The 27,070-nt window shown below is 40.4% G+C and overlaps 1 protein-coding gene across 1 annotated transcript in view; it reads right to left on the bottom strand.

Annotated features, from left to right (window-relative positions):
• Nucleotides 1-323: 323 nt before the first annotated feature.
• Nucleotides 324-27,070, bottom strand: part of SVEP1 (sushi, von Willebrand factor type A, EGF and pentraxin domain containing 1) — a 147,910-nt gene continuing 121,163 nt past the window's right edge. Inside the window, exons 41-48 of the mRNA XM_081103278.1 lie at nucleotides 23,242-23,305; nucleotides 19,020-19,193; nucleotides 16,009-16,185; nucleotides 11,757-11,927; nucleotides 10,085-10,180; nucleotides 8,244-8,339; nucleotides 6,012-6,105; nucleotides 324-1,857 (exon numbers count right to left, since the gene is read on the bottom strand). Of these exons, the coding sequence (XP_080959404.1) occupies nucleotides 1,836-1,857; nucleotides 6,012-6,105; nucleotides 8,244-8,339; nucleotides 10,085-10,180; nucleotides 11,757-11,927; nucleotides 16,009-16,185; nucleotides 19,020-19,193; nucleotides 23,242-23,305 (894 nt within the window). The 3' untranslated portion in view covers nucleotides 324-1,835. The remainder of the gene's footprint in view (nucleotides 1,858-6,011; nucleotides 6,106-8,243; nucleotides 8,340-10,084; nucleotides 10,181-11,756; nucleotides 11,928-16,008; nucleotides 16,186-19,019; nucleotides 19,194-23,241; nucleotides 23,306-27,070) is intronic.

The raw sequence follows: 27,070 nt of genomic DNA on the forward strand, positions 1-27,070 counted from the left end.
AGTCCTGGAGTAGGTAGATAGGAGACTCGGTAGAATCCTATTTTCTTTTCATTAGCAAGACAACAGAGATTTAGAAAGTTTAGAAACTTGACCCGAATGAAAAGAAGAAATGGTGGACCTTGAAAATGACTTCAGGTTTTCTCACTGCGCAGAATATAGTCAAACACTGCTGCAGTTAAATATTTTACCCTTTGTTCTCCCTGTGTGATCTACAATTATAATCTGCTTCATGTTGATATTTACCGCTGTGTTGCTGACAATTACCTGAAAGAGAAGTTGGGGTGCTTCACTGGGCTGGAAAAAGTTTAGCTAAATCAAAAAGCAGGTTTAATTAAGCAAGTTTATTCTGTATCTATAAAAGGCTAAGTTGACTTGTGCATGCGTGATACATATAAAGCTCTTGCTGGCGCCAATCGCACGCGCGTTTCCATCTGTCATTGTTGATCATGAATTTGGTTGACACTTCTATTATAGAGAAAGGGTGAATAGCGATATTAAAATAGTTCTAATAAATTTCCTTTTAATGTGCATGAATCTGTGCACTGGGACACTAGTAAATAAATAAAAGATATACTCATAAGCATATAAGACTGGCCAAGAGAGTGAATGTCAGGAGAAGGAGTCAATAGCTGTGGGAAGTTCAGGGCAATGGAGAGAACCAAGAGGACAATAAAGATCTTTTGCATCATTCATGTCTTCACAGTGTTACAATGCACCCTGTGCCTATGTGGAAGTCATTCTCCCAGAGGTTGGAGACGAGTTGTCCTATTTTAAACAAAATTGTGATTTTCCTATTTTAAACAAAATCTAGTATTTGGCTGTATTTTCCAGAAGCGTGGGGAAATCTTTATGCTGGTAGAAGTACAGGGATGGAGTTAGGTGGCGCAGTGGGGGCTGAGGGGAAGCTCAGCTCTGCCTGGGTAGCCTCAGTTCATTGTTGCAGGTGGGACCAGGAGCAGAGCTCAGGTGAACTTGTCCCGTTTGCCTTTTCCCTCCTCTTTCCTGTCCTCCTATTGCTATTGCCTTTCTTCCAAAGCAACTGTGGGACTGTGATATAGAAAGGGCTCTCTGTTACTCTTCCAGTTCTTGCATTTTTTATGCCATATGCGAGAAGGAAGGGGAGCACTTTATTTTGTGTGCCATGGTCATGATGTCCCCCGCCCCCCGCCGCATCTACTAAATTGATTCCTATGACTTTCCAAATGTTGGGAAAGGAATCAGCCAGGCTGTTCTCAGCACCAGGAAAGCATTTCACGTGAAGGGTAGTAGATCCAACAGCTATTCTCTGATTAAATAAAAGGAAACCTTCATGGTTACACATATTGCAAAGAAGATGGAAATAGAATGAAGGTGACTCCTTTACTGTAATCTCTTGGTATACTACATGTGATCCAGTAGCATAGATGCAAATCACTAATCCTTGTCATTGTTTCGTGGCCACCTCACAAAATGGCACTATCCAGCAAAATATTATTTAGTAGCAAAATATATTTTAATTGAAACATCATTTTCAGTAACTGAATAAAAATGTGTACCAGGTACTTTCCCAATAGACAGCAGAGTATGTACATTTTGTGAGTGGAGCAGCATCTATTTAATATATTTTTATATAGAAAATACAGGCATATTTAAAAATGGAAACATGTAAGAAAGTACGTCACAAGAAGGAACAAAATATAACACAAAATAAAAAGGTAAACCCCAAATAACATGTGTACTACACAAAACGAGACCCAGCACCATGTTGGAATTTCTTTGCGTAAGTTCTGGGATGCCCAGGGCTACCAGGAAGAGATGACCCTGTTCTTAGGGAGAGCGCCTTGGTTGTGCAGTGGTTAAAACCCAGTCCTCCTTTTCCTGGAACAAAAAAAAGAACAAAAACAGAGAGATTCAACAGAAAAGACTGAACTGAAGAGGTAATAGCCCCTTTGGGGTCAATTTGAACAGGATTGAAAGTCTCAGATACCTGGGCATTATCCATGGCGCTGTTTGTACGGATGGGAGTCATTCCTTGAGACAACTAAAGGGCATGAAGATCATGTGCTAACTCATGAAAAAATCTGAGAATCAGCAGACCCGGGTTTTAGCCTTGGCTTTGTCTCTAGTTTCCTGTCTGATAATCCTCTCATCTGTAAACTGAGGGGTTTGGACTTCGTGAAAGGTCTCTATAGCTTTCACAGTCTATAATTTTTATTTGTGGTATTTGTTTAGGATCAATTTTACGAAGAAGCATACAGAGATCGGGGAAACACAATTCCCTTTTTAAGGATTGAACTACCTGGGAACCATACCAGGTGAGTCTTATTCATTGGTAGAGAAGGTAACTGGCTGAGGTATTTAATTAATGCTACAGGGCATTTTTTTTGCTGGCTGTCACAGATGCCCAGAAATCGCTCCATCTGTCAACAAACATTTGTTGAGCATTAATTTTTGTGCCTGTGCTAAGCACGAGGGATACAATCTTTTGCCTACTCGATCTCATGGGAGAGAAGAAAATAAAAAATGATTTGTAAACATTTATTGTTCTAATTTCTCAGAAAAGCTTCCTCCCCTTCCCATTTCAGGGACTTATATTCCATCTTCTTTCCTCTGGGAACTGCCAGCCTCCTCTCCCCTTTACCCAAAGGTAAGGTAAAAGTTTTGACAAGAAGACTCTTCATGTTAGTATGACATAGCCCGACCTAGGACCACAGTTGACTGACTGATTCATGGTTGGCCCCTGAATGCACCTGGACTAGGCAGTTCTGGGTTTTTAAACTGGGTCAGAACACTGTTTCAGTGGATACAGTAGTATGACGTGTAAATGCAGGGGCTGCAAGCAGTTCTGTCCTTTCATGGGAACTGAACAGCAGAGAAAACCACTCTGCTGCGAGAGGAGGGAGGGAGTAGATGCTGGAGAGAGAAGGAGAGGCAGGAGGTGGAGAAGCTTCAGGTGGCTTTCAAGTCCTCAGTTGGATCCTCCTGAGGTTCAGCCATCCATGTAATCGGGTTCCACACAAGGCCCCTCAATTGTGATAACAAATTCCTTTCTCTGCTTAAGCTAGTTAGAGTTGCAATTAGAGAGTCCTAACTAATATGGATCTTCTAGAAAAATGGCTCACAGTATAATGGGGGGCGGAGGGGGGGAGACTGCCCAGTCCTTGAATGTGGGATACACTTCCCAGCTTAATTTGCCATATATTTTTTGATTCCTTTATCAAACATTTGCACAAAAATGTAATTTTGTTCTCTTTATTAGACAGTATTTTCACATAGGCTAAAAACCTCCCTTCCCCTTGTCAAAAAAGACTCCTTTGGGAATATTTTGATGTTAGGAAAGCATATAAACGCAGGCTTCCTTTTCTTATTTGAAAGAATTGAAATAGAAAGTCTAAAATTATAAGAATGTTATAAATAGTTCCTGTTCCTTTTTGAGTCACTGTAATTCTTATTCCTTTTATTTTCTCTCTCCTCTTACTTTCCCCAGAAATCGATTTCAGTTTGACTCTCATTTTTTTGTATCATTCAACTCTACTCTCAATGAAAGTATCATCTTTATCTTGGAAGCTTCTATATAGACTTGTACAATCCAAGCTTGCTCTTTAGGGTTCAGTTTATTTTTTCTCTCTGCAGAGACGGCATATGCTTGAGATGATATGAGGACATTCATTGGCACAAGATGGATTTTTTTTGTTAATTTTTTATTTAAATAGATTATTGTCCTTGAAAGTTGACTTTGACATTCCAATCAAAATAAAATAAAAGGAAATGAAAAAGAAGAGTTGTTTTCAATTAACTAAATTTCCCATTTTTAAAAGTGAATATGCTCTTTGTTTTCAATGACTCCTATAAGATTGAAGTAACTGTACATTATACAAATCTAAATGATGTAATGCAATAGTGCATTTTGAAAGTCATAAAATAGAGCTGGTACTACTCCAACATTGCAACATTTTTATATTGAAAATATCCATGGTATGATGACAATTTAGTTGATATTTCCTGAGGTTTAAAACAGTCAAGAAAGAACAATGCTGGAAGCATTATGTTTCTGATTTCAAACGATATTACAAAGCTATAGTAATCAAAACAGTATAGCATTGCCATAGAAGCAGATACATAGATCAATGCACAGAAGAGAGAACCCAGAAATAAATCCAGGCACACATAGTCAATTAACTAATGACAAAGGAGCCAGAATCTACAACGGGGAAAGGATAGTCTCTTCAATAAATGCTATTGGGAAAACTGGATGGCATGTGTAAAGGAATGAAACTATGTTATATCATACAAAAAATTAACTCAAAATGAATTAAAGAAAATATGGGCAGTAAGCTCCTTGACATTGATCTTGGCAATGATTTTTTGGATTTGATACCAAAAGCAAAGGCAACCCAGGACAAATCAACAAGTGGTACTACATCAAACTAAAAAGTTTATGCACAGCAAAGGAAACTACAAAAAAAAAGAACAGGCCACCTACTGAGTGGGAGAAAATGTTTGCAAATCATGTATCTGATAAAGAGTTAATTTCCAAAATATACAAAGAACTCATACAACTCAACAACCAAAAATCAAACAATCCAATTAAAAAATGGGCAGAGGATCTGAATAGACATTTTTCCCAAAGAGGACATACAGATGGCCAATACACATGAAAAGATGCTCAAAATACTAATCATTAGAAAAATGCAAATTAAAACCACAATAAGGTATCACCTCACACATGTTAGAATGGCTATTATAAAAAAGACAAAAATAACAAGTGGAGAAAAGGGAACCTTGTGCATTGTTGGTAGGAATGTAAATTGGTGTAGCTACTATGAAAAACAGTAGAGAGAGTCCTCAAAAAAAAAAAAAAAAGAACTACCATAAAATCTAGTAATTCCACTTCTGGAATATTATTCAGCCATAAAAGAGAAGAAAATATTGCCATTTCAACAACAATGATGGATCTTGAGGGCATTATGCTATCTGAAATAAGTCAGAGAAAAACAAATACTGTATCACCTCACTTAAGTGTGGAATCTAAAACAAACCAAAAAATCAAAACCAAACTCATATACAGAAAACAGATTAGTGGCTGCAAGAGGTGGACTGAAGGAGTGGAAGGTTGGTGAATGGAATAAGAAATCAAAAGGAACAAACATCCTGTTGTAAAATAAATAAGTCATGGGGATGTAATGTACAGCATGGCAACTATAATCAATAATATAGTATTGCATATTTGAAAGTTAAGACAATAAATCTTTTTATCTTAACAGTTCTCATGAAACAAAAAAAACATTTTGTAACTATGCATGGTGATAGATGTTAACTAGATTTATTGTCAGGATCATTTCACAATATATATATACAGATATCAAATCATTATGTTGTACACTTGAAATAATGTAATGTTGTATCTATGCCAATCCACAATTTTTTTAGAAACCTTATTTTTTTCAACGATTTCCCCTTTGACTTATTTTTATGATCTTTTCTCAATTATACTTATCTAATTAGATATTAGAAACCAATTGACAGAACATATATTTACATAACATTTTTGTAGTCAATTACATTTATTTTTGTTGTAACCAGGAATGCAAATGAAGGTCAATAAATGTATTGAGTTTATTATTTACTTTACACTCTTAAGTGTAAAAAAATACAATCTTCTATTCAAGACGGCAGTTGACTTGTTTAACCCTTTTTTTATGGAAAAATATGCAATGCTTCACGAATTTGAGTCATCCTTGTGTAGGGGTCAAGCTAACCTGCCCTGTATTATTCCAATTTTGGTATATGTGCGGCCAAAATGAGTACAAGATTATTAACTTTTGAGGCATCATTGTTTGATTTGTCAATCCTTAACTAATATTTCTTTGTGTTGGCTTTAGTTCAAATTTAGAGAGTGTATCTCACAATGGACATTTTTGGATATAAAATGCTCACCCTCACACTAGAGATACCTTCTGGTTCTTGAACAACTTAACCTGAATTTTTATCTCTTTATGTTATTGATAAACATTAGTCTTTGGTTGTCTTACCTGGAACAGTCATGTCCAGTCCAAGCTGAGAGACAATGGCATCGGTTTGGTCTTACGCATTTTCCACCATTTAAGCAGGGAGACTGGCAAACAGCTGGGAGAAAAAAATGCATGCATTTATTTAATCAGCACTTAGCAATCCTGAAGAAGTCCATGGAAGCATGTAAGTAAGATTTGACTCTGTTTTCGTCTCCAGCCACCAACACTCCTCAGACTGTTTGCATGATGCATTTCTGCCCCTTCGCTTGACCTCATGTCCTTCTGTGGCTCCACCTCCCTTTTTCCTTCCAAGCTAGTTATTTTCATATTTAAGTTCCAGGTTAAGTTCTACCTATGTATTGAAATCTTTGCTGATAACTTCAAGTCCACTGTTTTTTCTCTTCTTTAATATTTTTATTTATGTAACCAATTTGGCACATACTGTTTTGAACTGTGAACTTTTCATATGCTCAATTAGACTGTAAATCCCTTGAGGGAGCTAGCACTGAACTCTATGATTCAGTCATTACATCAGACATCAACTCATGATAATAAATCAGGCAAGAGCTTGTCTAAAATAACAGATGACTCAAAAGCCCTTGTGTTAGCTAGGAAACATATTTCATGACTTTTACTGGCCTTAATTAGAATGATGGAACCTGGAGTAGAGTTAAAAATTAGCCACAGATGAAACCCTGAATGAACACTCAAAGATTTACTATAAATACATCTTCCTTACAAATTCATAGTCTCATCACCAAACTCTTCACTTGCATGAGTCTATTTGTTAAAGAACCCTAGGATGCTAAAAATTGATAAAGACCCAACACCAGCAGGTTTAACATATCAAAGAGAAAGGAGAACATCCTACAGGGAAGAAATGAAATGCCTGTTGAGAGAAATGAGAAACATTTCAGTTTCAATTTCAGCCTCATGATAGCTTGGAAAGGTAAGCTTCCCCAGATGAACAGTTCATCTTTGGTGAGATATAAATAGATGTTCTTCTTTAATCATTCATGCATACAATATGGGGGCGGGGTATGTAGAATGCCAGCCAGTACCAGGCACTTGGGTGGAAGAGAGAGGACAAGAAATAAAACATTAGTCTATGTCCTTGGGGAGCCGTCTTGGTGAGTGAAGAGCAAGAGTAGGCCAACAGAATGCACATCTGTGCAATACAGTAAAAGGAAAGTATGAAACAAAGCAGGCTTAAAAATAGTAAAAATGAAGCCCAATAATTTAAAACCAACTCTCCATAGATTCTGCGTACCAATATAAAAAATATTACTCCTTTTCAGGAGCATGATGATTTAATGGTGCCTGACTGTACTAAGCACTTACTTTCTCTTCCTTGTCTAAAAGCTTAACATCTTCCTCCTTCCCTTTAACATGGGAGCTCCCATTGGTCCCTTCTGAGCCACCTTCTCATGCCATGTGTCTTCTGCATAGTCTTATTCTTTTTCCCCATGAATTTTTTTCCAATGATAACCCACAAATTTCTAACTTCAATATAGATGTATCTTCTGGGAGCAATCAGCCACCTGCCTATCAGACCTCTCCCTTGTATGTTCCACAGGCCCCTCAAAGTGAGCCAATACTTAACTCCTTATCTAAACCTCAAACCTGCTCCTCTTGGGGTCTCTGTCTCAGTAAATGGCACCATCAGAGACCCAAACTGGAAATACCAGTGTTGACTCTTCTCAGACCTTTACTCCCACAATGAAACCTATAACTGAGTAGTGTTGATTCACCTTCCAAACTTCTCTCAAATCTATTTGGGTTGTCACTTCTCCAGACTTTATTACTGCTTGTCAATTCTGTTTTGATAACTTCCTAACTGGTCTCCTTGTAAGCCATGCTTTCTGCCATGATCCATACTGCTGCCAAAATCATTTTTCTAAAAGAAAATCTGATTGTGATTTTCCCACTTAAAACCCTTCAGTGGCTTCTGCTGCTCACTAGACATGATCCAGCATTTTGAACTTGGCACTCAAAATAAATATTTTTCTGAACCTCTGACACTAAGATGCCTGACAACTCAGTCAACTTAGCTGCTCTTCTCTGGCACATGTCTCTGAAAGGTAACTTTGAGGCATTCGGATTCACCATTCGAGGGGCCATTTGAGGAATTCTTGAGAAACCTGATACCCTTTCTTTCACTGCCACCTAGGAATCTGAGTCCTACTCATCCATGTCCTCTAGGGCTCCAAGGAGCTAAGTCACCAAGACAACAAACCATGATAGGACACCTACCTATATGACAGCGGGACCCCGTCCAGCCAGCTGGGCAGTCGCACTGGTAAGGGGCCACACAGCCACCGCCATTCAGACAGGGAAGAATGCATATCGCTAGAGAGGAGATCGAAAACGATTTGATGAAAATACACACACTGAGATATGTTCACGCGTCCAAAAAACATGATCCAGGAGGAGTAAAACCTCGTATGACCCATGAGAGAACTTCCCATATGTGTTGTGTTTAGTAATCAGTATCACTGGGGAAACACAATTAGGAAAGTAACTCTGGCCCCTTAGCCTGCAGTCATGACTGATGCCAAATGCGCTCCTTTGGAGAAGACCCACTGTAATCAATATCTGCTAAGTGCTTTGCTTTCCCTTCACAGAATAAGCAGAATGTTCCCCATTTATTGCAGTTTCACATTTCCATTACAAATTACATAAAATGCTCTAAGAGGGTTTGGCTGCCACGAGGCACTCTTCTTGTCTTGAATTAAATGTGAAAATGGGAGTCAGACAGACTATCCTACAGGCTGTTGGCAACACATTGGCAGAGATGGGAAAACTTGCTCTTTATTTCCTTGGAGCCGAGGCCTGATGGTGATTGAATCAGGCCTCTCCTATACCCTCCACAGTAAACATTCCTCCTATTGAGCTCTTCAAAGAGGTGTAGTCTGTTTAAAAGGAGTGAGATTGTCTATCAGTTTGCTATTCCAAGTGTGGTTCTCAAACCAAAAGTATTGGCATTACCTAGGAATTGGCTGGAAATGCAGAATCTCAGGTCCCAAATCATCTACTGAATCAGAATCTGCATTTTACAACATCTCCCAGGTGATCTGTGTGCACATTAAAGCCATGAGGGCGGGTGCATGCTCAATGAGATAAGCAAGGCCTGTTGTTAGGGCACCCAGGGTAAATGTTTCCTGAGTCTTTGGACTCCTGCCATTACAGCAGGTCAAGTATGGAAGCCTTAAGTGGGAAGGAATGACTGGGGAGAAGAGGAAGAAAAATGTAATTTCTCTCCTTTCTTCATCACTGTGAGAATACTTGCTATGGTGAGTTGTTAATGACCTGAATTTATTTCCATCTTGTATTTTCCTTTCTAGATTAGTTGAAATAGTTACACTTAAAAAAGTTTTAGAATCTCATAAAATGTCTGGTCTTAGAAAAACCTGATGTAGACCAATGACCATCTCATTAATGACTTTTAATGTTATTTACATATACCACTCCCAATGAAAAATGAAATCATGTTTTCCTAACATGTATTTTTTAAGATAGGAAAACAAAATGTGGATTAGACATTAAAAAATGTTTAAAACCACTTATTCACGGTATCCTGGACGTTCAAATTAAAATGTATTACTATGAGAATAAATATTCTGTATTACTTTACCAACCACTGTGTAGATATGGGAATGCCAAATTTCCTTCATTGGGAAGAACTGCCCTTAATGAAAAAGAGTGACTGGTGAGCTGCAAAGTACAATGTTAGGCAATGCCATGAATTTACAGCTGTAGCTACGAGTGGCAGAAGATATAAAAAGACTAGAGATGAAGGAAGACAGAGTCTGGGAAACCCCTGATGATCAGCTCCTTTCCAGATGATCCTTAGACATTTGTGCCAGGAGAATGTGGAGATGACGGATGTTGATGAGTATATTTTCATGGTCTAATATTCTAGATCTCCTGAAAGTGATTGGCATATTCCGATCAGCTCTAGCTGCCCTGTCTGGCCTGCTGCAGGGTAAGCAAATACATCCCTGCCACCAGCAGAGCCAGTTCCTAGTAACTCTGAGTTGGCAGCTTCCAGGAAAATTATCAGAACTCCAAGTAAGGTTTGAAGAAAGACTCACGTTCTTCACAGAGGCGCCCCATCCAGCCGTCTGGACAGGAGCAAGCATTTGGGCGTTGGCAGATACCTCCATTCTGACACGGGAATCGACAGACGGCTGTAAAAGAAGCAGATGGTCATAAATCGAGGGAATTATGGAAGGGTGGTTGTCAGAAAATAGAATTACTCATGTATATTGCATACTATATCCTTGACTTAAGCTTTAAGGAAGAGAAACAAAACGGAATCTCAAGATTTGGTTGGGGATGAACCTGAGGGGCTCAGAAGGGCCACAACACGGCTATCAAGGTTTTAGTAATTTGGAGATTCAGGGTGAGGGGGACAAGGTGGCTTATGTAAAGAAATGTCCCTTTACAAGATGTGCAAATGCCCTTTCAAAGGTGGCCTTTGGTGGCCAGGAGCTCTTTGGTGCTGCCACCACCTCATAGTACCTTAAGACAAAAGAAGAAATAAGAGCAAACAAACACACAACCCTTATTTTGACTTCTCATGTTAACTAAAATCTGGACTATTCCCTGAAGATGCCACCTCCTCAGCAGCCCTCTTAAAAGAAGGTTGCACTTTCTCTTACATCCCATGTGCTGATGATGTCATATCTCACTGTTGCTTTCAGAAAATTAATTTTCTTTCTCCTGTAATAACCCTAGACATTTTTGAGGCTCATGCCATTCATCATGGACTACTTCAATTCTCCCTGCCCCCATAAGTTATGAAAGATTTTGGCTTTCACACCAAATCCAAATCTGATCATTGTTCATGGGGCCATGTGGACAACTGCTCCAACAACTTGATTATTATTTTTTTAGTTCCTTGGATATGTGTATCTTGTTCACTAGCATAGTTCCTGACTTTCAGTAAATGTTTCTAGAATGAATGGAACAATTATGATTTGTAAATAAAATTGTTAGAAAAGTATACATTTTAGAAGGACATGCTTGAATGCCTTGTTATTTACCTCTTTTTATTTTGCAGAATTACAAGCATAGAATCTTTTATTCCCCCAAGATTTTATTGAAAGCACACACAAAATTTGTCCTTGGGTTTGAAAATTCCATACAGCAAGTAAAGAGACAGAAGTGCTCATGTGAACACGGAGTGCCGGGCACCCCCCCGAGTATGGCCAGATGGGGTGAGAGCTGTTTCCCTGAGGCTGCCTGGTACCTCTTGTCTTATACTCTGCCCATTAGGGGGGCTGTCCCATCTCCTATGGGATTTGGGGCCTGCCTAGGATAGGTGGGTAGAACCGGAATCTGTGCTGAAACACTTGAGGGGCCAAGAGGTGCACCCAGGACCCAGACGTGACACTGCTTCCCTCAGCAGCTGAGAATACTCCCGAGATTTGGAGAGAAGACATGCCTGAGGATCCATGATTAACTCAGGAAGGGACACTGTGCTGGGCTAGAGTTCTGTGTGCAAGCTTTCAAAACTCAAACCAATAAAGTAAAAAAATAAAATGACACAAACGTTAAAATTTAAAGACAAAGAAAAATAAAGCAGCATGCTCTCTACTTTTGGAATGCGTTAGATTTGGCATAACTCTAACTTAAATGAATCTTCACGAACTGGCTTCCAAAAGTTCAGGTAGTGCTTTAGCCTGGCTGCGGCCCACATCAGGCTTCCATACATATTTCCCTAAGGTTTCCCTAAGAATAACCATCCAAACGTTTCCTTACCCCGGCAAATGGGAGGTGATGTCCAGTTTCCACTCTCTAGGCAGACACTCCTTAGGGAACCTTCCAACATGTATCCGCTGTAACACGAGTAGGTGATCATGTCCCCATACTGATAATGTACGCCTCGAGCAATTGCATTTGGTACATGACTTGGCGGACCGCATGAGATTTCTATAGGGAAACAAAACAACAATGAGGCTGTGCTACTGATCCAGCCAGTGGATGGAGAAGAACACAGTCTCATTTCTAAGACTGAATTAACTTAAGGAGCAACAAACAAACAAAAACAAACGAACAAACACACAAAAACCCCCAAAACATAAAGGCTACCATTTCACCTATAAATATCTAAGCGATATGAGGAACTAAAAGCATCATTTGCTGCTGTCTAGCAAAATTAGATGTGCAAGATCAAAAGTTTTGTGTTCTGATTTAAATGTTGAAGCTGAGCTGTGTTATACTCAAGGCAGGATGTCTGCAGGAGACCAAGAAGGAGCTCTGGGAATTTGTGTAAGACGTGGCTGCAAGAGAGCTTCATTGCAGGCTGCTTATCTAATTAGTAGAGAAGGAGCAGGAGGATTACTTGCAGTCCACTATTTTAGAATAAAAAGCACTAACTGAAGCACTACATATTTTTTTTTTAAAAAAATATATGTATTTTTATTGATTTCAGAGAGGAAGGGGGAGGGAAAGACAGATATCTCAACATCAATGATGAGAGAATCATTGATCAGCTGCCTCCTGTACGCCCCCTACTGGGAAACGAGCTCGCAACTTGGGCATGTGACCTTGACTGGAATCGAACCTGGGACCCTTCAGTCCATAGGCAGAAGCTCTATTCACTGAGCCAAACCGGCTAGGGCTGCAGTACTGCATATTCCATCAGGCTGTTTTATTAGTGCCTACAACAGTGCCAGGCATGCAATGGATGCTCTATATATTTGGAAAATGAGCAAATGAATGAATATTGTCTCTGGCCTATAAATACTGATTTTATACACCTTGATGAGGTTTCTGACATTCAAGGTTTCATATTACTTTCCTTTTTTTCGAGTCTATAAAACAGTGGCTTCTCTACTTTTGGAATGTTTTAGATTTTGCATAAGTCTAATTTAAATGAATCTTCACGAACTGGCTTCCCAAAGGTGACTTAGTGCTGTAGCCCAGTGGTCGGCAAACCGCGGCTCGTGAGCCACATGCGGCTCTTTGGCCCCTTGAGTGTGGCTCTTCCATAAAATACCATGTGCGGGCGTGCATGTACACTGCGATTGAAACTTCGTGGCCCACGCGCAGAAGTCGGTTTTCGGCCTGGGAGAGTCTATTTTGAAGAAGTGGTGTTAGAAGAAGTGGGGGGTGTTAGTCGGTCGGGCGATGGGAGATGCAGCGCAGGCGGGCCGGGCCGCAGGATACGCAGCGCAGGGGAGGTACATTGTTTTGAGGTACGCTTGCTGAGGTCGACCCCTTCCAACTCTTCCATTCACACTCGTCTTGTATACTTGTTTCAGATAGACGAGTGTGGATGGGAGAGTTGAAAGGGCTCAACCTCAGTGAACGTACCTCAATCAGATTGAGGACGTTTTTAGCAAAGGCCAGTTTAGGAGTACCTTAATTAAATTAATAACAATGTACCTACCTATATAGTTTAAGTTCAAAAAATTTGGCTCTCAAAAGAAATTTCAATCGTTGTACTGTTGATATTTGGCTCTGTTGACTAATGAGTTTGCCGACCACTGGCCTAGCCAGTCTGGCTCAGTGGACGGAGCGACAGCCCGCTGACTGAAAGGTCCTGGTTTCAATTCCGGTCAAGGGCACATACCTGGCCCTGGTTGGGAGCCCATGAAGGAGGCAACCAACTGATGTGTCTCTCTCACATTGATGTTTCTCTCTCTCTCTCCCCCTCCTTTCCACTCTCTCTAAAAATCAATAAAAAAATATCCTCAGGTGAGGATTAACAACAACAACAACAACAAATTTAAGGTCACTTAGTGGTCAGGATACAATTCAAAACTTTTCAGAGGGAATGTTCAATGTACATCATCCTTTTAAATTTTCTTTTTCTTCCAAGGAGAGCATAAATATTAATTTAATCAGTAGGATAACAAATATGTGTTAATACCTACTGTGTATCAGAAACTGGAAAAAAATAAATGATGATAATGCTGTCCCTTATCTCAGACAAGACAGGAATGACAAAGAATACTGCAATACAACTTAGAAAGAGCAGAAGTAGAGCCCTGGATACTATGCTTTAGAAAAAAAAAAGAGTAACTAAATTGAATTAGTGAAATGGGATATAAATTAGTAATGTAATATAAATTACTATTACTGATTGGAATGTAACTTTGCGCGTAGGATTGTCAGGGTGTAATTCATAGTGAGAGTGGTTTTTGGATGAGGCTACAAAGCTCGAGTGGGTCAGGGGGAAAGAGCTTCCAGGCTGGGGAGCAGCATGTTGCACGATCATGGAGAGATGATGGGTGGTTTATACAAGTGGTTATCAAGCATGGATTTCAGATCCCCTATACGGGAATCATCTTGGCTCCTTATTAAAAATGCAAATTTCAGGGGTTCCTAGGATAGGAGTCTGCATCTTACATACTTTCCCTGGGTGATTCTCATGCACATTAAAATTTTAATCCCTGATTTGTAAGAATATGTAACAGGAGGAGGTAAAATACTTTAATCAATAAAGAAATTTAAAAAAAGATAAAAAGAATATATAAAGAACTCTAAAAAAATCAATAAGAAAACAAACAATCCAATAAAAATATCTTATAATTTTAGTGAAATGTAAAAAAAAAAAAAAGAATGAGGAAAGTGGCTGTTCAGGTTCTTCAGGCAAGATATTTCGTTCTAAGCCAAGGACTTCCAGTCTAATAGAAAGTACAAAAGAGAGACTGAGGATAACAAACAATAGTGGGAATGGTCTCCTGCTCTCCAAGTCAACCCCTGGTCCTCTCAAGAACACAGGAACAACTGAGCACACACTGAAGGAGCATGGGAGCACGCGCAGGTCTCTCCTGCTAGTTCCTTCAGTGCCCTGAGTGGTAAGTCTCAAGGAGCCAAGATCAGCGTGAGGATCTGTGGGCAGGAGGAGGCCGCCCGCAATCCACAGTTTCCTGGGGTAAAGTAAACATGCTAATGCTGCAGGAGGGCTGCCAGTTGAAAGTTCAAGGACGTGGGCTATTGGTATAAGGAGATATTGCTAATGTATATCAGTTCACTGATCCTTCGAAACTAATATATAAGATAGGTAATTGGTACTATTCACTTTACATAAGAGCCCTAACGTTCAGGGAAGTTAGGGTACTAGCATAAGCTTAGAGTTAGAAAGTTTTGAGGATAGGATTCAAGTCAAGCTCTTCTCTGGTTCCAGAGTCTCGAGGCCCTCATACACGCATTTCTTATCTCACTAACTGGAGTGCAAGTGTCCTGAAGATGGAGACCATTGCAGGCATAATTGATTCCTGTATCATGTAGCCCAGTGCCTTGCATCTGGGTAGATTCAATGAATAGTTGTTCATTGATTGCTATAGAGGGAGTACCTTGGAGTACAAGGAAGGCTGGTGGGCAGGAAGTTGGGCAGGGGGGATGTTTTAAGTGTAGAAAGTGTCAAGAATTATCATGAGGCAGAAGGAGGTGCTGCCAGATGGCCTATTACATATCAAGGGATCAAGGGGGGTGCCCGCCCAGAGATTCTCAAATTGTGGTTATGGCACTGGCAGTATCACCATCAGTACCACCCGGGAACTTGCTAGAAATGTAAATTTCAGGCCTCATCCCAGACCTACTAGATCAGAAACTCTAGGCCTCTGAGGGGCAGGGGAGCAGCAAGGTTTTTAAGAAACCTTCTAGGTGGTTCTCATGCAGGCTCAAGCTTGAGAACCACGGTGGAATAATGTTTGTATTGCAAAGCATTCAGAGCTGATTAAGGGATAGTTTGGGAACTCTGACAATGTGGAGAGAAATTGTGTTTTAGATTTAACAATAGAAGATTTAATCTTAGAAGAGCACACTTCAAAATTCTGCAGTGGATCCTAGTCAGGTAGGTTTTAGCCTAGTTCTGGAAACTTTTCTTTCAATGTTTGGAATTCAAAGGTCTTTTAAAAGAATTTTTAAAACTATCAATAAGAAGCTGATTAGACAGAAACCTAAATATCTACAATCAAGTTACTTGATTAAAAATAGTCTCACAAAGATAAGAAAACATCCTGAACCAATGTATTTAACTGGACTCCACCTGTCCACTTACTTTCACACCTGGCACTTGTCTGTGTCCACGTCTCGTCAGGGTTGCAGGTAATGATGGCCTGGCCCTGGAGCAGGAAGCCTTCTCTACACTTGATGGACACATTCTGGTCCACATAAAACTCCTTTTCAGAGAGAAGAGCGTTCTCAGGAATGACAAAAGGGACAGGGCATGGGTTTGCTGTTAAAAAGAAAAGAAAATGCTTACTGCTATTTCCCCTCTTTTCTTAATTTCTTTGAAGGCACAGGATGAGCCCTCTAAGAGGTTTAAAAATATAGAGCTTCAAACAATAGACACAGACTCGTTTGGCATTCCCATGAAATTATTTGGGAGAATAAATTATTTAGATAAGATCTGAAAACACCAAGTATCCAACCACTAACACATGGTCCTACACCTCTAAGAGGGCAAGTTAAATAGTGTTTGATTATGGCCCACAACATTTTTTAGACTGGTTCTGATCCGCCCTAGGGAAACAAAGGCATGCTAGAAAGCAAGGAGTGCATCAAACATTCTCTTACTATCTGGAGAATATTAAGGCATAGAGTAAATGCTTCTCATGGTCACTCTACTTCCTTTTACTGAACATCCTTCAGAAGGATGAACCAGAGGGTCATCAGACACATCGAAGTGAATGAATCTGACTTTAGACCTTGCTATTAATGGTATCAGAACTGAAACTGTAGAGTTTGCAAGGCTTATTGACAAAAATTGATTCATTTTTCCAGGTCTACAGGAAAAATGGGAAATGATAGTGGAACAATTTCCTACTGCAAATGTGTGACACACATATCAACGCATATTTCAAGCCATTTCAGTGCTTTCTTTTCCCTCCATGGGCACAAAGGAAGTCTTTGTGAGGGAGGTAATTGCCAGATGAATCTTAAAGGCTCAGTCACTGTATTACAGCACTTTAACCAGAACTCTCTCAATTTATACCTTGCTCATGAATATTGTTCTCATTCCAGTGGTTATAACTAACTAGTGGCCGGGTGCACAGATTTGTGCACATTGAAAGGAAATTAATTAGAAGGTGGCCAGTGGGGTGGGACTGGGCGAGATCGGCCAGACACGCCCTGGAGCCAACCTCCCAGGGTCCCTTCCCAGCCAGCCAGCCACACCTGGGGCAGCACCGTGGCTTGCAGGGCATCTGCAGAGTGAGCAGGGTCCCTCCAATTGGTGTGGTCCCTCAGCCTGGCCTGTGGGGATCGGGCTGAAACCGGCTGTCCAACATCCCCCAAGGAGTCCCGGAGTGAGAGAGGGCACTCTGCAAAGTTGCTGTCATTTGGCAGCTCCTGCATTGAGCGTCTGCCCCCTGGTGGTCAGTGTGAGTCATACCTAGTGGCTAGATGGTCACTTAGCCTTTTATATATATAGATTATCTTTATGTATTAACTAGAGTCCTGGTGCACAAAAATTTGTGCACTCGGGGTGGTCCCTCAGCCTGGCTTGTGCCCACTCACAGTCTGGGACCCCTTGGGGGATGACCACTGCTGGCTTAGGCTCGCTACCCAGGGGATTGGGCCTAAGCTGGCAGTCAGACATCCCTCTGGCAGCCTGGGAGCCCTCGGGGGATGTCCACTTGCCAGCGGGAAGCAGGCCTAAGCTGCAGTCAGACATCTTTAGCGCTGCTGAGGCGGGAGAGGCTCCCACCACCACTGCTGTACTGGCAGCCATCAGCCTGGCTTATGGCTGAGCAGAGCCACCAGCCTGGTGGGAGCACAATGACCACTAGAGGGCAGCTTCTGCATTGAGCGTCTGCCCCCTGGTGGTCAGTGTGTGTCATAGTGACCAGTCATTCCCAGTTGTTCTGCTGTTAGGGTCAATTTGCATATTACCCTTTTATTATATAGGATAGAGGCCTGGTGCATGGGTGGGGGCCAGCTGGTTTGCCCTGAAGGGTGTCCCAGATCAGGGTGGGGGTCCTGTTTGGGTGCCTGGCCAGCCTGGATAAGGAGCTGAGGGCCATTTTCAGGCTGGCCACACCCCCTTCAGGGAGGGGGAGGGGGTCCTGCTGGGATGCCTGGCCAGCCTGGGTGAGGGGCTGATGGCTGTTTGCAGGCTGGCCACAGCTTCTTCAGGGTGAGGGGTCCCCACTGGGGTGCCTGGCCAGTCTGGGTGAGTGGCTGATGGCTGTTTGCAGGCTGGCCACAGCCCCTTCAGGGAGGGGGTCCCCGCTGGGGTGCCTGGCCAGTCTGGGTGAGTGGCTGATGGCTGTTTGCAGGCTGGCCAAGCCCCCCAGCGGGGACCCTCACCCCATGAAGGTGTGGCCAGCCTGGGTGAGGGGCTGATGGCTGTTTGCAGGCTGGCCACAGCCCCAAGCCACCCAAGCTCCCAGTGGAGGCTGGCTGGAAGCAAGTATCTGGGATTTATTTATCTTCTATAATTGAAACTTTGCTGCTTTGAGCGGAGGTCACAGCCAGCCAGGGCAGGCAGGAAGTTTGGCTTCCTCCATCACCGGGGCAACCAAGCCTCCTGCTTGCTCCAGCTCTGTGGCTGCCGGCCGCCATTTTGGTTGGGTTAATTTGCATATAGTCGCTCTGATTGGCTTATGGGCATGGCTTATGGGCGTGGCTTATGGGCGTGGCTTGTGAATGTAGTGGAGGTATGGTCAATTTGCATATTTCTCTTTTATTAGATAAGATGCTTATATATACTTTATTCATATTCCACATTTAGCAGATTTTTTTTCTTCACCCCTTTTACATCCTCAACCAAATTCACTATACATACATTTCTGTCAAATCTTTTTCATTAAGTTGCATTTTTCTCTTAGTGCCTTACACTTGTAACCAGTTAAGGAACCTGATAAAAGCTGCTTTGCAGAGGAGACATGTTAGAAAACACAAGCAGGTTTTAAGACACTGCAGAGTATGTGGCTTGGGTATGCACAGATTGCTTTCTCTGGGCCAATCTCTCTTATCACCGAGTTCCCACTATGATTTAGACATTTGGGGAACTCATCGAGAAACCGAATCTGATTAAAACCTTTCTGATCATAAGTCAACACACACGTTTGCAGTGAGGAACTGGGTGGCTCCAGGTTCCATTTTCAGTGCAATAGGCCTCGGGCGACCCTTCCAGACTGTAGCCTCTGTTGCAGGAATACACCACTCTGGGGCCATTGGTGGTATTTTCCACCTCAGTTTTCCCGTTCAGGAACTCAAGTGGAGCTTCACAACTGATCTCTAAAAAGAAAAAAGAAAAGCTTCAGATCAAATGCATCTCCCAATTCTCTTTCCTTCTTTTGCTATAATTGCTAAAGGTACCCAATGCACCATATAAAATGTTATAGCCTACTCAGGTGTGAGGCACATTGACAGGGGCATTGAAGAAGCAAATACCCCAGCATGCATAAGTTTTATATTAATACATGCAGGCAATTAAAGATTGCTATTTTGCCCCATTGACTCTAGCTGTAGTTATGTATAATGCCGGCTGGGGATGTGGATGAGTGAAGGAATTCTCATTTATTAAATTGTTTCCATGGCCAAGAGCTTTCCAGACATTATCAAATGTATTTCTTACAACTAGAAATAAAATACAGACTGTCAGTTAAATTTGAATATCAGATAAACAACAAATAAATTTTTAGAATAAGCATGCCTCAAATATTGCATGGGAAATATTTATATTAAAAGGCATTTTAAATCTGAAGTTTAAAAGTAACTGAGTGTCCTTTTTGTTTGTTTGTTGGCTACATTTACACTCTTAGTCACAACTCTGAGATGATGTCATTTCACAGTTGAAGAAAAGTGAGATTCAGAGAGGTGAAATAATTTGACCAAGGTCATACTGCTTCTAAAGAGAGATAAAAGATAAAAATTATTAGAAGGTAAAATATAATAGGAAAATATAAAGCACAAGGAATCATGAGCCTGACCAAAAATTCAGATAAGGAGCATTTTATATGGCTTCTAAGGATATAGACTCCATAAATGGATGGTTAGTTTTAGAGCAGTTACAAAGCATGGCTTTGCACATGTGAGAACTGTTATTAGCAGGAATGTGCTTGGAGGATAACAGGACCATTCTTTCTAGAGTCTTAAGAAATGGGATTGAGTCTTAATTTGATGATCTTGGTGAAGGTAGGGGAAGTGGTCTAGACCAGTGCGTCTCAATTTGGGCTGCACACAGGGGTCCTGGGGAAGCTTTATGCTGAGGGGCCTGTTCCAGACCAAATGAATTGGAATCTCTGTTGTGGTCTTGCTTTTAATATTTCTTAAAAAGTTCCCCAAACGATTCTCATGCTGACTCAAAATTAAGAGCCACTGATTATATAGATGCTAACTGACTTCTTTGGGTTTCTTTCAGCCTGGTTAGTCCTTGGACCATGAACTTGAACTAGGTCAGTACCCAAGAATCACTAGGAAGCTTCAAAAACATATTGATATTGGATCCTACCCTCTGAGACTCTGACCTAAATGGTATAGGATGCAGACTGGGCAAAGGATTCTCCAAAGTTCCAAGAATATTTCAATGTGCGGAAGGCTAATAACCATAGGTCCAAGTCACTGCTTTTCAAATTGCAATGTGCACAGGAATCACCTAAGGATCTCATTCAAATGCTAATTGTGATTCAGTGGGATTGGGGTGTGGCCTGAGAGTCTGCATTTCTAGCAAGATCCCAGCTACTATTGATACTGTTGGTTCCATAGGCCACTCTTTGAAGAGAACCATCTAGGGCAGTGGTTGGCAAACTGTGGCTCGCGAGCCACATGCGGCTCTTTGGCCCCTTGAGTGTGACTCTTCCTCAAAATACCATGTGCGAGCATGCACGTACAGTGCGTAGAAGTCGGTATTTTGTGGAAGAGCCATAATCAAGGGGCCTAAGAGCCGTTGTGGCTCGCAAGCCGCAGTTTGCCGAGCTGCAGTTTGCCGACCACTGCTCTAGGGTATCCTATGCATTTGAACAGGCTTCCCTGAAATCTGATGGCTACAGATATCAATCTATTTAATAATTTAATAAATATTATATGAGGATCTTTCAAATTAGGATGCTCAGTGTGAGCACTATTTCCTCCAAAAAATATTTTGTGTTTTTTATATGCCTAGGGAAAAAGCACACAATACAGTATATCAAAATAGCAATAGTTTTGTTTTGTTTTTTAAATATATTTTATTGATTTTTTACAGAGAGGAAGGGAGAGAGATAGAGAGTTAGAAACATAGATCAGCTGCCTCCTGCACTGGAGGTGTGCCCGCAACCCAGGTACATGCCCCTGACTGGAATCGAACCTGGGACCTTTCAGTCCGCAGGCCGATGCTCTATACACTGAGCCAAACCGGTTTCAGCAATAGTTTTTAACCTTGAGTGTGTGGGGAAGCAGGGAACTTGGTTGGAAAATCTGTAAGGAGAAAACTGTGAAAGGTCGGGACCTCTAGGGGGAGTCGGCTGAAGACAACCACCCTGCCTTGACTTTTCCAAACAAGTCTGAGCCCCCGGGTGTTTACTGGAATCTTTGTTTAGTCTTTAGACGTCTTTGCCTAAAGGACACTGCATATGTCTTCTCAAGGATGCTTACCCTACTGATAGTAACTAATAGTTAATATTAGTTCAAGCTGTTGATACAATAAAAGCCTAAGGAGACAGGTGAAAGGGGCTATCTGGTTTCTCTAGCCAGACAGTCCCTTAGCCCTCTCTTTCACAGAATCATGTGTTAGAGTAATCATTCATCCATCAGTCAGGGTCTGCTGGTCAGCCCCAGCATGAGTGGTGGGATTAAAACTATTATTATTATTTTTTTTGCTTATTTCTGCCATTTTTTTGCAAATAACTTGTATAATCTGATTTAATAGTTAGAAAGAGGAAAACCAGAAAAAAATAGGATTCAAGTAGAGCTTTTTATCATTATCTTGCATTTCAGAGAGAGAAACTAGACTAACCATTGTCATTGTAGTTTGACTTAAAACCTGCTGCAAACTGAAACAACTTCTTCACATTTCCTATGCGGGCATACCCATTTCCTTTCCCCTCCCTATTCCCCTCCCTTATACATGCACACACTTTTTGATCATAAACAGTTGAGACAAAAATGCCATTCTGTGACTTGAGATGTTACTCAATATTTAAAAAAATATTTTTCTATATAATATTTATATAACTTTTTGAGAACAAAAAAATCATATAACCTCTACTGAATTTCAGCCATATATTTCCTAAAAGACTTAAGATTTATATATAATGAAATCAATTGATTAATCTACCCCAGAAGGTATGTTTGAAATGACAGTGAACAAAGATTTAAGTACCTCAAGTTCCAGTCACAGCTCTGCCACCAAATTAATTTATGACACTGGGCAGGTCACTTCACCTCTCCTAGCCCCATGTACTCATTGAGCAAGATGAATAAATCTTACTCATATTGATGTAGTCCAGCCTAGTTAAGCTAGATCACCTGAAAGGTTGCTTAGACTAGATTGGTTAAGAGGCCCCTTCCAGTGTGAAAATTTGATGACTCCCCCAGGATTGTTAAGAGAAAAAAATATTTAAAAGCTTTTCACATTGATTGATTTGTAATTATTGTATCTAAATACACTGCCTTTTGGCAGAGGAATCATATGGGTCTTTGTTGCTAAATACACTTGACTCTTCCCATAAAATAAGTTAATGTAAAATTCCATGAAAAATGTGAATATTTAATTATTTAACATATGTGCCAACATCACTTTAGGAAGATGTCAATATTGGTCAGTACTGTCACCAAACACCAACAGATCTAGACTTTCTAATTTATAATTATCTGGGGGAAAAACACAAAATGCAAATAAATTCAATAATTAACTATTCCAGAGTTAGTCATCCTGTGCTCTATTCCAACATAATCAATGATCTCAACTATAGTTTTTTTTTGTTTTTTTAAAATATATTTTATTGATTTTTTACAGAGAGGAAGGGAGAGGGATAGAGAGTTAGAAACATCGATGAGAGAGAAACATCGATCAGCTACCTCCTGCACACTCCCCACTGGGGATGTGCCCGCAACCAAGGTACATGCCCTTGACCAGAATCGAACCTGGGACCCTTCAGTCCACAGGCCGACGCTCTATCCACTGAGCCAAACCGGTCAGGGCATCAACTATAGTTTTTGACCCTTTTATTGATTTGATGTCCTTCAGCAAAAGTCCGAGGTCAATTTTTTAAATTACAAAACTGCTTTGTAAAGACATTGTTGTCTCATTGTTATTCTGTATCTCCTATATCATTTTTGGGACTCTAAGTGCCATTTGACTTACTTTTGCACGTTGCTACCTCTCCACTCCACTGTCTGTTCTCCTGACAGAAACGTTCAATGTTCCCCTGTGAATCAATGAAAAAAAGTCATCAACGTGGTCATAACTGTACAATGGAAAGATAGTAAGGGAATGCAAAGTAATCATAGCTGTGAACTTGACTATCTTGGCATTGAAATGCTTAATAAATTCATTAAGTAGACCTAGTTTAAGAGGTAGATTTAGAGTTGTTAAAATGTTTTCATCAAATTACTTCAAAATTCATATCCTGGCTTACTAGTGTAATTAAGGTGCAAGCTTTGTTTCACTTTCTCTTTAAATGACGACTAGTTATAACCAATAGTAAAGACTGAAGAATGTGTTTGAGGTGTCAAGGAGGTATATTTGCCGAGTATATTTTAAAATTATTTTGAAAATACTTGAGTGGTACAGCAAAGAATGAAATTGTGTGTTGTTGTTTTTTTTTGTATCTTTGAACATGACACATGCCAAGATATCTTATTGGTACGAGGATTGAATTTTTCAACAATTTATCCTATATAAATTTACCCTAATAAGGGCACAAGCATTTAAAATTTTAAATATTTTCGCCTTAGCTGGTTTGCTCAGTGGATAGAGCGCTGGCCTGCAGACTAAAGGGTCCCAGGTTCAATTCCAGTCAAGGGCATGTACCTTGGTTGCAGGCTCCTCCCCAGCCCAGGCCCTGGTCAGGGATCATGCAGGAGGCAACCAATCGATATATTTCTCTCACGTTTCCCTCTCTCTTCCACTCTTCCTAAAAATCAGAAAAATATCCTTGGGTGAGGATTAACAAAAAATAAAAAAAATTTAAATACTTTGGGTAAAAGCTTTCCAAAATTTACTTTCCTGCCTTGTGAAATAGAGTAAAATGAATATAATTTACTTGAAAAATTATTTATAATTATTATATTAAATGTACTTTTTGTATATTTTTCAATATCCTATTACCCTTAGGGAGTATACAGACTGTTTGCCCCCTATAGCTATTATAGGCTTATATATCATTATTCTTTGATTTCTGTTACAATTTTTATTAGTCTTTGCTTCTTTCTTGTTTATCTTTTACTAGAGGCCCAGTGCATGAAATTCCTGCACTCAGGGGCAAGGGTCCCTCAGCCCTCCTGCGCCCTCTCACAGTCCAGGAGAGGCTCCTGCCACAACAGCTGCACTCGCCAGTCATGAGCTCCTACATTGAGCGTCTGCCCCCTGGTGGTCAGTGCGTATCATAGTGACCGGTTTTTCCACTGTTTGGTTGATTTGCATATTAGCCTTTTATTATATAGGACTAGAGGCCCGGTGCATGAAATTCGTGCACTGGGTGGGGGGTTGGGGGGAGGTCCTTCAGCCTGGCCTGCGCCCTCTCACAGTCCAGGACCCCTCGCTCCTTACCACCTGCCTGCTCACTGCTCCTTACTGCTCAGCTTGCTGCTCCTTAGCGCTGCTGCTGCCACAGAGGCAGAAGAGGCTCCTGCCACTGCCGGTACACTTACCAGCCATGAGCCCAGCTTCTGGATGAGTGGCACTCCCCCTGTGGGAGAGCACTGACCACAGGGGGAAGCTCCTGCGTTGAGCATCTGCCCCCTGGTGGTCAGTGCATGTCATAGTGACCAGTCATTCCCCCAGTCGTTTCACCCTTCGGTCGATTTGCATATTAGGCTTTTATTATATAGGATGGTAATCATCAATGTTTCTAATGATAATTCTTTTCATGCTTTAAATTCCTAATCTCTGGAATAATAAACAAGATACAGTAAATAAAATTCTGAAACATTATGAGTTAAAAAAAGATCAGGTTCTAAGTAAGGTATTAAGGGGTTTGACTCTAAGTTGAATATATGAACTTCAGCATCTGAATTCTGTCACATGCTTTTTCATTGCTCATAGTCCTTTGGACATCTCATTGTCTTAAAATTGTGTCCAACATTAGCAAGATGTCTGTAAAGAACCTATCACCTCTACTTTGGTTTTTATCTGGATTCACTGATACCTTTCACCCTTATTTATCTATTCAAAATATTTCTCTAAGCTTTCAGATTAATTACTGACACATCTTTACCTGTTAAAATTCCATTGACTTTGATGTAATGACACTGTCCTGATTTTCCAAGAAAATAATTCATTCTATAAAATTAAATGTTTCCTAAATGATGTATTCATTATTTTCTTCTTATTGAAAAACCAATACGTGTTCATTGTAGAAGGTTTGGAACGTACAAGAAAAATAGAAGGTTTTCCAGGATTCTTCATCCAGAGATAAACACCATTCATATTTGCTATACTTTTTCTAGGCTTATGTACTTATGTATGCACAGGGAAATATATTATTCTAGCTTGTGAATTATTTTTTTAAATTAATTTTGAGGCAGTATATGCCAAGTCATAAAAGCCAGTTAACTCCCCACTGATGTGGGCTCTTCCAGAGTAGACTATACTCAAGTAGTTAATTTTAATTAATAGTTTAGTATTTTTCTCAGTAATATTTTTCCTTGTTCTCTTTCCTCTAATGATTTGAATAATAATATTCTGTTTTGACTAAGATGATTTTTATGCCAGTAAAAACTCAAATCTATTTTCTGTAACTATTGATGTAAAAAAATCAAACACCATCTGTTGATTCCCTCCTCAGTAAGCTGCAAATTTTATCACACTGTTCCTTCTTTCCTTTCTCTCTCTGTTTCTGTTCATATCTTGCTTTGGATGAATGTAGCTGGAATTTTAGATCTAGATGAGCATTAAATTTTTTTAATGTACCTGCTTAATCAACAATTAGGTTAGTTATATTAAGTTTTAGAATCAAAGCAACCACTTTATTGCTTACTAGCAATGGTTTTATAACATGACTACCCCATTTTTGAGTTCTGTATTTTCATTTATTATCCAGTATTTCAAGAAGATTGGATGCAAAATAAAATTTTTGAGGTTTAGATAGTTCCAAAGAATTGTGTACCTTACATATAAATGACAACTTATTTACATAGTCAAATAATTTAACATCAGTTGTCTCAATTGCTTTGTCTGATTTTGGTAATAACACCAATATAGGAAGTAATAATAATAAGTACCCTATAACAAACTCAGACAATGCACAAAGGGCCATGCTCACCACTTTATTTCTTTTATCTCCAGCCCTTGCAATAACTTTGCAAAAGTGGTTATTGCATTTCTACCATAGACAGGATGAAATAGAGGCTCAGAGAGGTTCGGCTGGTTCCCAGCATTTTCATCCAGCAAGAGTGAAGACCTGTCCCTATTTTTTTTTTTATTGATTTCAGAGAAGAAGGGAGAGGGAGAGAAAGATAGAAACATCAATAATGACAGAGAATCATTGACTGGCTGCCTCCTGCACACCCCACACTGGGGATTAAACCCACAACTTAGGCACATGCCCTGACTAGGAATCGAACTGTGATTTCCTGGTTCATAGGTCGACGCTCAACCATGGAGCCACTGCGGCTGGGCCAAGTCCCTATTCTTAAACACTTTCCCTTCTACTGACCTTTGGTATATAGGTTACTTGTTAAAATTACAAATCCCACTCGGCCAGTGTGGCTCAATGGTTGAGGGTCGACCTAGGATCCAGGAGGTTACAGTTTGATTCCCAGGTTGTGGGCTCGATCCTCGGTGTGGGTGTGCAGGAGCAGCCGATCAATGATTCTCTCTCATCATTGATGTTTCTCGCTCTCTCTCTTCCTCTCTAAAATAAAAAATATATATATATATTAAAAAAAATCCCCAAGTCCTATTTGGTTTAGAAGGTCTTGTCCTATGAATATCCACTCCTTTTTATAACTTCCCAGATGATTCTCAAGTA

The sequence above is a fragment of the Myotis nattereri genome, assembly GCF_964212035.1.
Source record: "Myotis nattereri genome assembly, chromosome: 12".
NCBI lineage: Eukaryota > Metazoa > Chordata > Mammalia > Chiroptera > Vespertilionidae > Myotis > Myotis nattereri.